Raw genomic sequence first — 15,134 nt, forward strand, 5'->3', positions numbered from 1 at the left:
ACACATCAACTGGCTGCAGGACAAAGCTGGTTATTTTCAAGAGGTGGGCATTGATCTGTTGTCTCCGTGGGTGGTTGCCATCTAGGATACAAGGTGCTTCCATTGTGTAGTGCCTACAGTGAAACACAGCACCAGTGCATGCTTCTACACTTCACCTGGCATGATATATTAATGAGTTCCAGCTACTATTGTGGTGTATTACACTGCAGGGCCACGGCCTCGCAGGCAAAGGTGCATTTTACATTTAGCACCTCATTTTTGTGCTGCAATGAATACATATTAGTTCCTCCAAAAATTTTAACTGTGTGCAGCAATAAAGTACCTTTATTTGTATTCATTAAAGCATTCCAGATTGCTTTAAATTACCACCGGCTGCTGTCAAAACAAAATTATACTTCATCTCTAACTGAGTAAAGTGAAGGTAAAATTTGAATTAGCCACATCCATATTTAATTAGAGTCCGCCCAGTCACAACAAGCCTTTATGAAAAGATTTTTTTTTTTTTTCTCATCTACTGGAAACCATCTGACAGGAATTTGGTGTATTTGAAAAACTAGCATATGTGTGTGAGAAGCTGCCAACTCGCTGGGGCCTTTCTCCTCCTCCTGCAGGGAAGTTTTTCAGGTTTGCTGTCCAGTGGCGACAACCGTTATCTTTTCTGCTGGAGCTAGCGGTCATCTATCTGCACCAACAGGCCTGGTCGCAGAGGTCTGGTCACAACACAACACGGCCCGAGCTCTCTGGACCGGGGGAGATATGAAGCGATGTCAGAGGCTACAGAGGAAGGCAGCGGGGAATGGGGGTTCAGGGTGAGAGCTGCCAGGAGGTCTGACACCAAGGTCAGGGGTAGAGTCTCAAGTTAATTCAGCCAGGAGACGGCAATGATAACACAGCACAGGCTCATTTGATGTTGTCTGCTCTATGTGCTTAAAAGGCTTTAGGCTCAGCACTCCTCTGCTATGACACTGCTCAGTGTGGATGATGGAATTTATGAAATCTAATTGCGATTTATTACAGCCAAGATGTTGACAATCACAGTCATCTTTCCCTGAATACACAAATCTTTTATGTACATCTTTGGGCACAGAATCTCCCACTGTGTCAGACTGATCATGATGTCTGTCAAAAGCGGTTTTACGCTTTGATTGAGACATTGTGACATGGAAAGGTTTTAGGCACCATCAAGTCATACTATAATCTGAGCAACATTTGTGTGCCTGTTTGTCCCACTACTCCTTCCAGGTCTCTGGTCTGTTACCACCACACCTGATATGTGGATGACGGTCAACCGCGGAATTGCCCTTACAAGGTTTGGCTTGGCAAAGGTTACTGGAGTCAAATGTCAAAATATTGATTTTCACTCCAATGTTCACCAAACTTGGCACACATACGAATAAAGGTGGGTTCTACAATTGCCCAGGCGAGGTCAAATTTATCAAAAGACAATCATTGGGGGTCAAGGTCACTGGGGTCTAATATCAAAATACTGATTTTTACTCATATATCCACCAAACTCGACACACATATGGTGATGGGTTCTGGAATTGCTCAGCAAGGTAAAATTTGCCAAAGGTCACTCACTGGGGTCCAAGACATATCTACCTGTGTGTTTGTTGCCCTACACCTCCTGGGTCCTTTTTCTAATTTCTACCAAATGTGGTATGTCAGTGATGATTGACACCGATGTTGATGTCACACTATTCACGTGAAAACCAAAACAAACTCATAATGCTTCAGTTCAACAAACGTGACAGAAAGTACACTGTTGCATTTTTCTGTCTTGTCTCCAATCACCTAAAAAATATTAATATTCACCATGAAAGCATGGTTTGTTTGTTTGTCTGTTCTGTTACATTCTTAATCGGTGTAACCCCAGTTCTTCATTAGGTCTGTGCAGGGGGACAGGATGTGGTTTGGCGCACAGGCCGTACAACATGCAAAGCCCACAGAGAACTTGTTACATTGGTGTATGTGGATGAGTGGAAACAGAAGTTTCAGGACGTGGTTTTTGGTGTGCATGACTGTATACATTCACATTTTCTGTGCAGGCCCACGTATTCTTAGGCATGGAACACAGAACAGTAACACAACTGCAACTTTCACGCTTCTTCAACTTTGCAGCAAAACTGCCCCAGAACTGTACTGCACATGCTCATACAGTGCATCCAGAAATATTGATTTGCCACCTTAAAAAATCCTGTTTTGTTGTGCATTTTGTACAAGTGAACAGCAGTTTTCATCTTGCACTAAATTTTCTATGACTATGCAGTGCACCCAGAAAGTATTCATAGTGCTTCACTTCTTCCACATTTATTTATTTATTTATTTTTGTTACAGCCTTATTCCAAAATGGATGATTTTTTTTTCTCTCAAAATTCTACACAATACCCCATAATGACAATTTGAAAAAAATGTTTTATGAGATTTTGGCAAATTCATATATATATATATATATATATATAAAAACATGTACATAAGTATTCACAGCCTTTGCCATGAAGCTCAAAATTGAGCTCAGGTGCATCATCTTTCCACTGATCATCTTTGAGATATTTCTACAGTTTAACTGAAGCCCACCTGGGGTAAATTAAATTCAGTTGATTGGAAAGGCACACACCTGTCTTCATATAAGGTCCCATAGTTGACAGTGCATGTCAGAGCACAAACCAAACACGAAGTCAAAGGAATTCAAAGGAAGTCAAGGGACCTCAGAGAAAGGAATGTCTTGAGGCACAAATCTGGAGAAGGGTACAGAAACATTTCTACAGCTTTGAAGGTTTCAGTGAGCACAGTGGCCGCCATCATCCATAAATGGAACAAGTTCTGATCCACCAGGACTCTTCCTATAACTGGCCACCCATCTAAACTGAGTGTTCAGGGGAGAAGGACCTTAGGGCCCTGTCCCACTGGGAAGAGGATTAATTGCGCATGAATTGAGTATACAAATTGCGGCCGTTCGTTGTCGTCCACAACAAAAATGGCCAAAAATGACAAATGTTCCAGTATGAATTACGGATATATTAATAATATATAGCAAATATATGATGACCAATCATGGTTGTATAATGCATGTATTGAGGAAACGGATCCGACGCATTGCGATGATCACGGCAGTATTACGGGTGTATTATGAATGCATTGCGCACGTTTTGCGTGTGCACAGCATCTGCATTGTGGTCATAAAAGAAGCGCACCCGGGCCGTCAGCATCACTATTCACACCAACAATACAGCCTCTGAAGCAAGTGCTTGACTTGGACAAGTTGACTGGAGTAAAGAAGCAGTGAACAGGGTGAGTTGTGATGTCAGCAGATCGCATCAGAGTGCAGCTCATCTGAACGATTATAACAAGAAGTTAAGTCTGTTATAAACATGGGAATAAATACTGTAACAGCTGCAGACAAGAAGAAAAAAACACGCAACTGTTTTATCAAGCCTTGACAATGTAAACAAGTCAAATAATTACCTTTTTAGACGGCTCAAAATGCTTTCTGCAGCTGGTGCCATTCGAATGGCCCAGCTGCAGCTTCCATTCAGGAGGTGATTAGAGCCGTTTTCAACAGGCATTTTTCAGAAGAAAATTATTAATCCGCCACAAAATAATTATTTTATATAGGCAGCATCCAGCACAGAGCGCGTGGCAGCCGGTAGAACAAAGAATAGCATCCAGCTGTGAACACAGCGCATCTGATTTGCAACCACCGCAAATCAGATGCAAAGCAGACATAATAAAAATGCTTTATTCGTGGTGAATCTGTATGCAGTCGCTACAACTTATTTTAGTTTGTGATGTGGACATGATGGGCACGCAAAATATCCGGTATCAGCCCTTAGACACGGAGGTGACCAAGAACCCGATGGTCATGCTGTCAGAGATCCAGCATTACTCTGTGAAGAGAGAAGAATCTTCCAGAAGGACAACTATTTCTGCAGCAATCCACCAATCCGGCCTGTATGGTAGAGTGGCCAGACGGAAGCCACTCCTTAGTAAAAGGCACATGGCAGTCCACCTGGAGTTTGCCAAAAGGCACCTAAAGGACTCTCAGACCATGAGAAACACAATTCTCTGATATGATGAGACAGAGATTGAAGTCACTGGTGTGAATACCGGACATCATGTTTGGAGGAAACCAGGCACCATGCCTGCAGGGAAGCATGGTGATGGCAGCATCATGCTGTGAAGATGCTTTTCAGCAGCAGGAACTGGGAGGCTAGTCAGGACTGAGGGAAAGATGAATGCAGCAATGTACAGAGACATCCTGGATGATAACCTGCTCCAGAGCACTCTTGACCTCAGACTGGAGTGACGGTTCATCTTTCAACAGGACAATGACACAGCCAAGACATCAAAGGAGTGGCTTCAGGGCAACTCTGTGAATGTCTTTGAGTGGTCCAGCCAGACCCCAGACCTGAATCCAATTGAGCATCTCTAGAGAGATCTGAAAATGGCTGTGCACCAACGCTCCCCATCCAACCTGATGGAACTTGAGAGGTGCTGCAATGAAGAATGGACAAAACTGGCCAAAGACAGGTGCACCAAGCCTGTTGCATCATATTAAGAAAGACTAGAAGACATAATTGCTGCCAAAGGTGCATCAACAAAGTATTGAGCAAAGGGTGTGAATACTCATGTGCATGTGATTTCTTAGTTTTGTTCTTTGTAATACATTTGCAAAAATTTAAAAAACTCTTTTTTCATGTTGGCATTATGGGGTGTTGTGTGTAGAACGTTGAAGGAAAAATTAATTTACTCCATTTTGGAATAAGGTTGTAATATAAAAAATGTGGAAAAAGTGAAGCGCTCTGAATACTTTCCAGATGTACTGTAAACTGCTTTTTACATCATTGGGCAAACCTTAAAAATGTGATTCAATCAAATCTTGACATCATGCACTGGTACTGTTTTTAATACAATAAAAAATAAATTAAATGCCACCCAAGTATAAATTCATGGGCAGAATATGAAAACCTGCTGTTACCCTTCTGGCTTCCTCGTGGACATGAGGTTATACATCAAGGATGTGTGGCTTTTCAAATGCTCCTAAATGTAGCCCCCCGCCATTATCTTCTCATGAGGATATGTCATAAGGGAGGGCAGGGTAAGGATGGTTAGGGTGCAGGGGGAGTGGGAAAGAGATTTGGCAGTGGTGCATTCTGCAGCCAATCTGACTGTGGGCCAATACTTTCTGGATGCTCTGTATCTGTTTTTTGCTTTTCCTGGTCAATACCTTTAAAACTCATAATTATAAGAACTAACAGCATATACGCCACAAATTCTGCTATACTTACTTGCCACCTCCAGCGATGCGTTACGACTGACTGCCTCACCCAGGTAGTTGCGCGCCACACATACATAGACACCTTCATCAGGTTTGCTTCGTCTCCCATGCACGATTCGCAGGAAGAAGAGGGAGCCGCTGGGTAAGAGCATACGATGAGATCGAGGGTCCTCTCGATCCGTCTCAACACGTTCACCATCTTTGTACCATTCCACCGTTGGAGACGGCCGACCCTCGGCCTTACAGTTGAGCGTGGCCGGCTCACCTTTTGATACAATCAGGTCAGACGGATGTTCTATGATCCGAGGTGGAGCGTCCTCTAGCCTGGGTCTGGATCCTGGTGAATAAATAAAAAATGAATACACCACAGGGAAGAAAACTGATTTGTACAGGACAGGAGATGTCAATTTTGTTTGTTAGTATTACATAAAAAGCGCGAAACAGATTTTCTTGAAACTTGGTGGAAGTGTGATGTATTATGAGCTCGGTATTAAAAAAAAAATGGGTATATGTAGAGTGCTAATATCTCCATTATCTCTTGTGAAAATCATTAAAATGTTGACAAATGCCCTATCTTGCAATGTTAAAGAAAATAGAAAAAAATTCTGGATCCGCCCCTTAATTGGATCCCCACCAAAGGTTAACACTTCCCTCCTAGACTCACACCACACCCTCTCAACAAGTTTGAAGAAAATTGTCTCAGCATTTTTCACGTAGTCCTGCTCACATTTATATCTTATACGTGGGCTGTCCGTAAAGTATAGGTCCTTTTTATTTATTTTTTAAACTATATGGATTTCATTCATATGTTTTTACGTCAGGCAAGTTTGAACCCTCGTGCGCATGCATGAGTTTTTCCACGCCTGTCGGTGACGTCATTCGCCTGTGAGCACGCCTTGGGAAGGAGTGGTCCCGCCCCCTCGTCGGAATTTCATTGTCTGGAAATGGTGGAATGAAAAGGACTTTTTTTTTCCATCAGATTTTTTTCAGAAACTGTTAGAAACTGGCACCTGGAAACCATTCCAAAAATTTATCTGGCTTTCAGTGAAAATTTTGCGGGCTTCACAGAGAATAAGGACTGTTAACTGTCGCTTTAAGGACCCCTGTTTTGTGCCGCGTTGTCGCAGCTCGGAGCGCCGTGCGCCAAGTGTCCTTAAAGGGGTCCTTAAAGTGACAGTTAACAGTCCTTATTCTCTGTGAAGCCCGCAAAATTTTCACTGAAAGCCAGATAAATTTTTCGAATGGTTTCCAGGTACCAGTTTCTAACAGCTTCTGAAAAAAATCTGATGGAAAAAAGTCCTTTTCATTCCGCCATTTCCAGACAATGAAATTCCAACGAGGAGGCGGGACCACTCCTTCCCAAGGCGTGCTCACAGGCGAATGACGTCACCGACAGGCGTGGAAAAACTCACGCATGCGCACGAGGGTTCAAACTTGCCTGACGTAAAAACATATGAATGAAATCCATATAGTTTTTAAAAAAAAATAAAAAGGGCCGATACTTTACGGACAGCCCACGTAGTTACAAAGATATGTGTGACGTTTTGGCAGAGGTATGTACTCTCTGGGCATTCTTGTTTACTCTTTAATGCTTTGCACTAATTGATGATGAAGAGGTACAGAGGAGGACTTTCTTTCATCAAAACATTAAATTTAGGCTTGCATCTCAGATGTACCTTCTGGCAAATTGTAGCTGAACTTTCAGGTCTTCTTTTAAAGAAAATCCTCCTCCACTTCATCATGAAGCTGTATAACTGGTGATACAAAATGCAAAATATGTACTGTGCACAATTTTCCCAGTCATAGCCAAAGAAGTCTTTGTCTGGGTGTCTTGGCAGCTTTCCTCACTCTTCTCCTTCTTGTACAATCACAGAGTGCCATACTGTTTGAATTTTTTCAGAATTTACTGTATGTAAATAAAATCCAAGACATATTGACAGACTTAGAAATGTTCATGTATCCATCCCCTGACTTGTCTGAAGAAAACTGGCAATAAAACCGATTTACAAGTATTTTACCAAAGCCTTCCACTACTTATGCAACCCATTATCTTGGCTTTTATATTTTTAATAAATTTACATCAAGTTGTAGAGATTTGCTTTGAGATTGGAAGATAGGAAGGAAGATCATTTTTGATTTTTTTTATATTGAGAAGCCTGTACTTTTTGTATTTGAAATGGCATAAACAAATTAAAATGTGTGAAACATCAAGCAGCCCAGTACTTTTGGAAAGCACTGTAAACCGTGTGGAGCACTAAGGACTACTGCGTGTTTTTACTATGTGGCCCCGGCATACAAGAGTCAGGGGCTCCGTTTCTAAGCACACACTCCAGTGCACTCACTCCAAATCTCTGCAGCTGAGTGCACGAGCAGCAGCAGCAAAAATACTTTTTATTTCCAACGACGTGGCTGTGTGAAATGAGCATGTAATATAATTGCTCAACAGTTACATTCAAAGTGTAAACCAAGACGACGTGTGAAATTACATGCTCTAAATTCTGCATCTATTAAGCCAAACTAAATTCTGTGGCAATGAAGCAGCAGCAAGAGAAGAATAAATGAGATGGAGTCGTGCTAATCAAAGGTCCATGGGGAAAGTGGGGTGTCTGAAATTCTAAAATGTTCACATATCCTTCCCACTGTAGCCAAGTGCTTGCTCACAGGGGGTCGTTTTGACCGTTGGGGTTTTACATAATTGTTGTATGGCCTTGCCTTACAATATAAGGCGCCTTGGGGCAACTGTTTGTTGTGATTTGGCGCTATATAAAAAAATTGATTGATTGATTGATTGATATCAAAAATATGTATGTTCTCAGTAAGCAATAATGCCTACTTTATCATATTCCACTGGGAATGTTTTCAATCACAAAGAATTTTAAATAAGGACAGCACATTGAATTTAATGTTTGCACAGCACTGCATGGTACAATACTCTGGAAATGATTTATCGTGTGCTGTGTGGCTGGTCAGCATTTAGAGTCCCAAGAAAAGCCTGCAGACAATTTCCGTGTTTCTTCCAAGTATCTCCCTGAAAGAAGTCAATTTAGACAGAGATGGGGGGGGTTGTAGAAAATTCTTGCAGGTTTTGGCCACGTTTTAAAACTGCTTTTCTTCCCATTGTACATTTCCTCCTTTCCGTTCTATTTAAATGACATTGTGTTCGTGCTGCAATTATATATAAATGCAACATCAAAAACTCAAAGCACTGTGAGACTAAAGTCAAATTTCTCCCTGGAAAATCTGTAACAGGAGATGCACTTCCTGATGGGTGGAGGTGGATTTACAGTGGTGGCTGTTATTGTTAATTTCAGGAATGAATTTTTATTTAACTGTTTATTACCTTCACACGTCAGTAACACACAAACACACTGTAATAGCACAGCATGTTATCGCCGATAGAAAACAACATTAAAACAGCAAAAAAATGATTGTATGCAAGAAGCTCCACAGAGGCACGCCGCTACAAATATTTAAATTTATTCAAATTTGACACAGAATTGTGATGAGCTTTCCGAGTGCAGCCACTGGCCTCAGAGCAAAGACTGGTGAAGATGGTTAGAAAACCCACAAAATATGTTCACAAGTTGGCTTTTTTGTTTGTTTGAATCCTATCTCCTTTAATGCTGTTAAAGATATTAGCATCAAACATGGACAACATATGCATTTTTATCCCCAGATAGCTCTTGGTGGGTTAATTTGTAAATTGTTTGTGATGGTCAAGTCTGGGAGCCTGAGCTGGTTTGGCAGCCCGCTGCATCGATGACACCATGGAATGGATATACAACCCCTGGCAAAAATTATGGAATCACCGGCCTCGGAAGATGTTCATTCAGTTAATTTTGTAGAAAAAAGCAGATCACAGACATGACACAAAACTAAAGTCATTTCAAATGGCAACTTTCTGGCTTTAAGAAACACTATAAGAAATCAGGAAAACAAATTGTGGCAGTCAGTAATGGTTACTTTTTTAGACCGACCAGAGGGAAAAAAATATGGAATCACTCAATTCTGAGGAAAAAATTATGGAATCATGAAAAACAAAAGAACGCTCCAACACATCACTAGTATTTTGTTGCAACACCTCTGGCTTTTATAACAGCTTGCAGTCTCTGAGGCATGGACTTAATGAGTGACAAACAGTACTCTTCATCAATTTGGCTCCAACTTTCTCTGATTGCTGTTGCCAGATCAGCTTTGCAGGTTGGAGCCTTGTCATGGACCATTTTCTTCAACTTCCACCAAAGATTTTCAATTGGATTAAGATCCGGACTATTTGCAGGCCATGACATTGACCCTATGTGTCTTTTTGCAAGGAATGTTTTCACAGTTTTTTCTCTATGGCAAGATGCATTATCATCTTGAAAAATGATTTCATCATCCCCAAACAGCCTTTCAATTGATGGGATAAGAAAAGTGTCCAAAATATCAATGTAAACTTGTGCATTTATTGATGATGTAATGACAGCCATCTCCCCAGTGCCTTTACCTGACACGCAGCCCCATATCATCAATGACTGTGGAAATTTACATGTTCTCTTCAGGCAGTCATCTTTATAGGTATTAAAGGCACTGCGCTGCGGTGGTTTGAATCATATTTGTCTAATAGGTTACAATTTGTTCATGTAAATGGGGAATCTTCTTCACAGACTAAAGTTAATTATGGAGTTCCACAAGGTTCTGTGCTAGGACCAATTTTATTCACTTTATACATGCTTCCCTTAGGCAGTATTATTAGACGGTATTGCTTAAATTTTCATTTTTACGCAGATGATACCCAGCTTTATCTATCCATGAAGCCAGAGGACACACACCAATTAGCTAAACTGCAGGATTGTCTTACAGACATAAAGACATGGATGACCTCTAATTTCCTGCTTTTAAACTCAGATAAAACTGAAGTTATTGTACTTGGCCCCACAAATCTTAGAAACATGGTGTCTAACCAGATCCTTACTCTGGATGGCATTACCCTGACCTCTAGTAATACTGTGAGAAATCTTGGAGTCATTTTTGATCAGGATATGTCATTCAAAGCGCATATTAAACAAATATGTAGGACTGCTTTTTAGCATTTACGCAATATCTCTAAAATCAGAAAGGTCTTGTCTCAGAGTGATGCTGAAAAACTAATTCATGCATTTATTTCCTCTAGGCTGGACTATTGTAATTCATTATTATCAGGTTGTCCTAAAAGTTCCCTAAAAAGCCTTCAGTTAATTCAAAATGCTGCAGCTAGAGTACTGACGGGGACTAGAAGGAGAGAGCATATCTCACCCATATTGGCCTCTCTTCATTGGCTTCCTGTTAATTCTAGAATAGAACTTAAAATTCTTCTTCTTACTTATAAGGTTTTGAATAATCAGGTCCCATCTTATCTTAGGGACCTCGTAGTACCATATCACCCCAATAGAGCGCTTCGCTCTCAGACTGCAGGCTTACTTGTAGTTCCTAGGGTTTGTAAGAGTAGAATGGGAGGCAGAGCCTTCAGCTTTCAGGCTCCTCTCCTGTGGAACCAGCTCCCAATTCAGATCAGGGAGACAGACACCCTCTCTACTTTTAAGATTAGGCTTAAAACTTTCCTTTTTGCTAAAGCTTATAGTTAGGGCTGGATCAGGTGACCCTGAACCATCCCTTAGTTATGCTGCTATAGACGTAGACTGCTGGGGGGTTCCCATGATGCACTGTTTCTTTCTCTTTTTGCTCTGTATGCACCACTCTGCATTTAATCATTAGTGATCGATCTCTGCTCCCCTCCACAGCATGTCTTTTTCCTGGTTCTCTCCCTCAGCCCCAACCAGTCCCAGCAGAAGACTGCCCCTCCCTGAGCTTGGTTCTGCTGGAGGTTTCTTCCTGTTAAAAGGGAGTTTTTCCTTCCCACTGTAGCCAAGTGCTTGCTCACAGGGGGTCGTTTTGACCGTTGGGGTTTTACATAATTATTGTATGGCCTTGCCTTACAATATAAAGCGCCTTGGGGCAACTGTTTGTTGTGATTTGGCGCTATATAAAAAAATTGATTGATTGATTGATTGATAAATCTCATTGGAACGGCACCAAACGAAGGTTCCAGCATCATTACCTTGCCTAATGCAGATTCGAGATTCATCACTGAATATGACTTTCATCCAGTCATCCACAGTCCACGATTGCTTTTCTTTAGCCCATTGTAACCTTGTTTTTTTCTGTTTAGGTGTTAATGATGGCTTTCGTTTAGCTTTTCTGTATGTAAATCCCATTTCTGTTAGGCGGTTTCTTACAGTTCGGTCACAGACATTGACTCCAGTTTCCTCCCATTCATTCCTCATTTGTTTTGTTGTGCATTTTCGATTTTTGAGACATATTGCTTTAAGTTTTCTGTCTTGACGCTTTGATGTCTTCCTTGGTCTACCAGTATGTTTGCCTTTAACAACCTTCCCATGTTGTTTGTATTTGGTCCAGAGTTTAGACACAGCTGACTGTGAACAACCAACATCTTTTGCAACATTGCGTGATGATTTACCCTCTTAAGAGTTTGATAATCCTCTCCTTTGTTTCAATTGACATCTCTCGTGTTGGAGCCATGATTCATGTCAGTCCACTTGGTGCAATCATTCCTTTTTAGATGCAGACTAACAAGCAGATCTGATTTGATGGAGGTGTTAGTTTTGGGGATGAAAATTTACAGGGTGATTCCATAATTTATTCCACAGAATTGAGTGAGTCCATATTGTTTTCCCTCTGCTTGGTCTAAAAAAGTAATCGTTACTGACTGCCACAATTATTTTTCCTGATTTCTTATAGTGTTTCTTAAAGCCAGAAATTTGCCATTTGAAATGACTTTAGTTTTGTGTCATGTCTGTGATCTGCTTTTTTTTCTACAAAATTAAACAACTAACTGAATGTACATCCTCCGAGGCCAGGGTTGTATATACATAATATGAGCTCAAATTATTTATTTTTGATGATTATCTTGCTAATAAATAGTACAATTTTACACTTCATATAAGACAGCGGGGTTTTTTTCCAGTATGAATATTTGGAATTATATTTTTGTACTGAGTAGGTGAAACATTAAAGTGTCTTTTAATTCTATGGCTGCATTCTAATCTGCATTAGCATTATTCTCATACATTATCATTTTATGTCATTGCAGAAATATACCATAACGGTGATGAATGATACAAATCATAATTTCATATTTTTCCGAGTTGATGACATGTAGAAGTTCTGTTGTGCAAATCACAGGATAATGCCTGACTCAAAGCACAGATGCTGCACGTCCACTCCAAAAACACAAGCAAGATAGCTTAGAGACTGACAGAAACTCAAATCATTGTGCAGCATTCATGTTTCAGGCTTGGACTGTGAACCTCTGATTCTCCTGTCAAATGTCAAAGATGTAGAGAGCAAACTAGAAACATTAAATGACATTTGTAAGAAAGACTTCTTCAGCCTGTATATTTGGCTAATACCCCCGCCACACTCAGCCATTTTCCACAATGTTCGCATAGAACCGGGAGAACCGAGCCAGAACATGCACAACTTACAAAACCGAGTAGCTACAGCAAAGGGTGTGGTGCGTTCTTCAGGGATGTAGAGGATGTGTTCGAATTTTGGACATATTCAAAATATGTGCGGTGAGGATGTGGGTGAATCAGGACTTGGTAAGTACTAAAAAGGACTGCATTGCCTTTTGAAGGACTTACTTGAGACTTTACTGGCACAGGACAAATGCAGCATGAACAGGCTCAGCAGCTGTCTGTGGGTTGCTTTATAAATGAAATATGCTGATCACTCTCCATGGTACTGAACGCAGCCCCCCTCCCAATAAACAAAAAAATTCTCCCACAACTCTTCCTACAAATCCAGGTTTGCGTCAAACCTGTGCATGCGCTTGTGTGCCTGCCCGCACAGCGCATTTCAGTGTGTGCTCACTGCACATTGGCAGGAGAACCTTTTTGTACATCAACACACTTGCAGAATGAAACAAAAAGCACAGCACCTACTGCTTATGACAGGATGGACGCAGTGATAATGTGGCACGGGCATGTGCAGTGTGACTGTTTGAAGTAAGAACATCGCAAGAATGAATTACACATGGAATGTAAGTGACCATGTGTGCAGTAAGAAATCCAGTGCAGAACTTACAAGTTCTACCCAAAGATTCAGATGTTTTAGTCACTCAAAATTAGTTAATTAACATCAGCTTTAATCTCTAAATTAAGCAGGTGTTTCCTATTGTTATCAGCTGTCAACCAATAGGAACCGCAGCATTCCTTAAAACATCAGTGAGCTCACTTACCTCTCACTGTTTACAGATCACCTACCAGATATCCCCTCCTCCACCTCACCACCATCAGTTGATCCCTGTCTGCTCCCTGCCATTTCCATCAGCGAGATTTGTGATCATCTCAGCTCTACTCTCTGTTATGATGGGGAAATTTGTTTTGTTGCATAAAAATTATTTATTTATTTATCTGGTAGAAATTAGTGGAAACATGTTCACGCTGTGAAAACATGGCAGGAACATATTCAGGATGAAGTACGGACTTGAAAATTTTTTAGTGTCTTCTGAGTGTGACAGATCCCCAACAGAATGGCTGAGACTTGCCATATCATTCCTGATGTCGCCCAAGAACCCGCAGCTACTACAGAGAATGCTTCCAAAAACTTATAGGAAATCTAAATCAATCAATAGATGTTTTAAGATGACTTTGTAGCAGGGGTGGGCAATAATGCACCATGAAGGACGGAAACGGTGCAGATTTTCCTTGCTATTGATCAACTCAGCAGGTGCATTCATAGATAATCGGGAGGGACTTTAAATTGAGTGAGGGAGATCATCAGTACTGCCTCATGCTGAGTCAATCAGCTGGGAGGAAAACCTGCACAGTTTTGGCTCTTGTTACCAACCTCAGCTCCATACTAAGTACTAGGAAACCAAAGTTAAACAACAAGCAGTTAGGCTTTGTTGGCAAAATTATATTGAAACCGCACAGTATACTCGCAATTCAGAAGAAGGTGCAATGATCAAAGTGTGGGACTTGTAAACAATAGAGGAGTTGCCTACTTTTGATTGTGGTGGTTGAAAAATGGTATTGAAAAACAAATTGATGATGAAAAATTACCGATCAGGATTCGGCGCCAAGACATGTTTGCATGCAAGTAAAAGTACCACAAACTCATGGAGAACAAAATATCTTCAGAAACAAGAGAAATGGCAAACTTCTGATGATTCTCTCAAATTGAAGCAAGGGAAAATAGAACAAGCCCTTAATAAAGCATTTTTTTTCAGATGTCTGCCAAGAACTAAACAGGGCAATTATTCATGAACACAAGGCTGTAAAACAGACTGATTTGTGCCAGATTTTTGAGTTAAGCTTATGTAAAAAGCTGAAGAACAAACATGAAAATCTTACATAGTATCAAAGCACTTTGTTTTTCCCTAAGTTGAATAATGTGGGCAAGTACACTCTTCTCAGATTTATGTCACCACAGCAATCAAATATGCATCCAGAATTGGATCTAAGGATGTGGTAACAGAGACTGAGATTTATCTCCAAAGAGTAATTCTTTACAGCTTTGCAAAATCCTCTGAACTGTGAACCATTGGCAAACGCTTTGGCTGCTGATGACCCAATTCTCCCATCACAACGAGACAGATTTCAAAGCAGTCTCATAGCTAGGAAGCCATTCATGAAAATCACAAAAAGACAAGGGGTTGTTTTTTTTCCTCAGGTCCATGACAGAAGTGTACTAATCGTGTATGGAAGCTTCCAAAGCATATTCCTGTCTCCATGACACTTTGTCACAGTTCAGAAGTATGTAACTCATCACTCTTATGAATGGGACATTGTGAGAGTTCATTTTCTCTTGAATA

At 40.8% G+C, this 15,134-nt stretch overlaps 1 protein-coding gene across 5 annotated transcripts in view; it reads right to left on the bottom strand.

Annotated features, from left to right (window-relative positions):
• Positions 1 to 15,134, bottom strand: part of robo3 (roundabout, axon guidance receptor, homolog 3 (Drosophila)) — a 539,598-nt gene that overhangs the window by 246,010 nt on the left and 278,454 nt on the right. For all 5 annotated transcript variants that reach the window (XM_034178891.1, XM_034178888.1, XM_034178890.1 and 2 more), the window contains one exon: positions 5,289 to 5,615. In XM_034178891.1, coding sequence (XP_034034782.1) covers positions 5,289 to 5,615 — 327 coding nt within the window. The remainder of the gene's footprint in view (positions 1 to 5,288; positions 5,616 to 15,134) is intronic.

The sequence above is a fragment of the Thalassophryne amazonica genome, chromosome 9 (genome assembly GCF_902500255.1).
Source record: "Thalassophryne amazonica chromosome 9, fThaAma1.1, whole genome shotgun sequence".
In the NCBI taxonomy this organism is placed as follows: Eukaryota; Metazoa; Chordata; class Actinopteri; order Batrachoidiformes; family Batrachoididae; genus Thalassophryne; species Thalassophryne amazonica.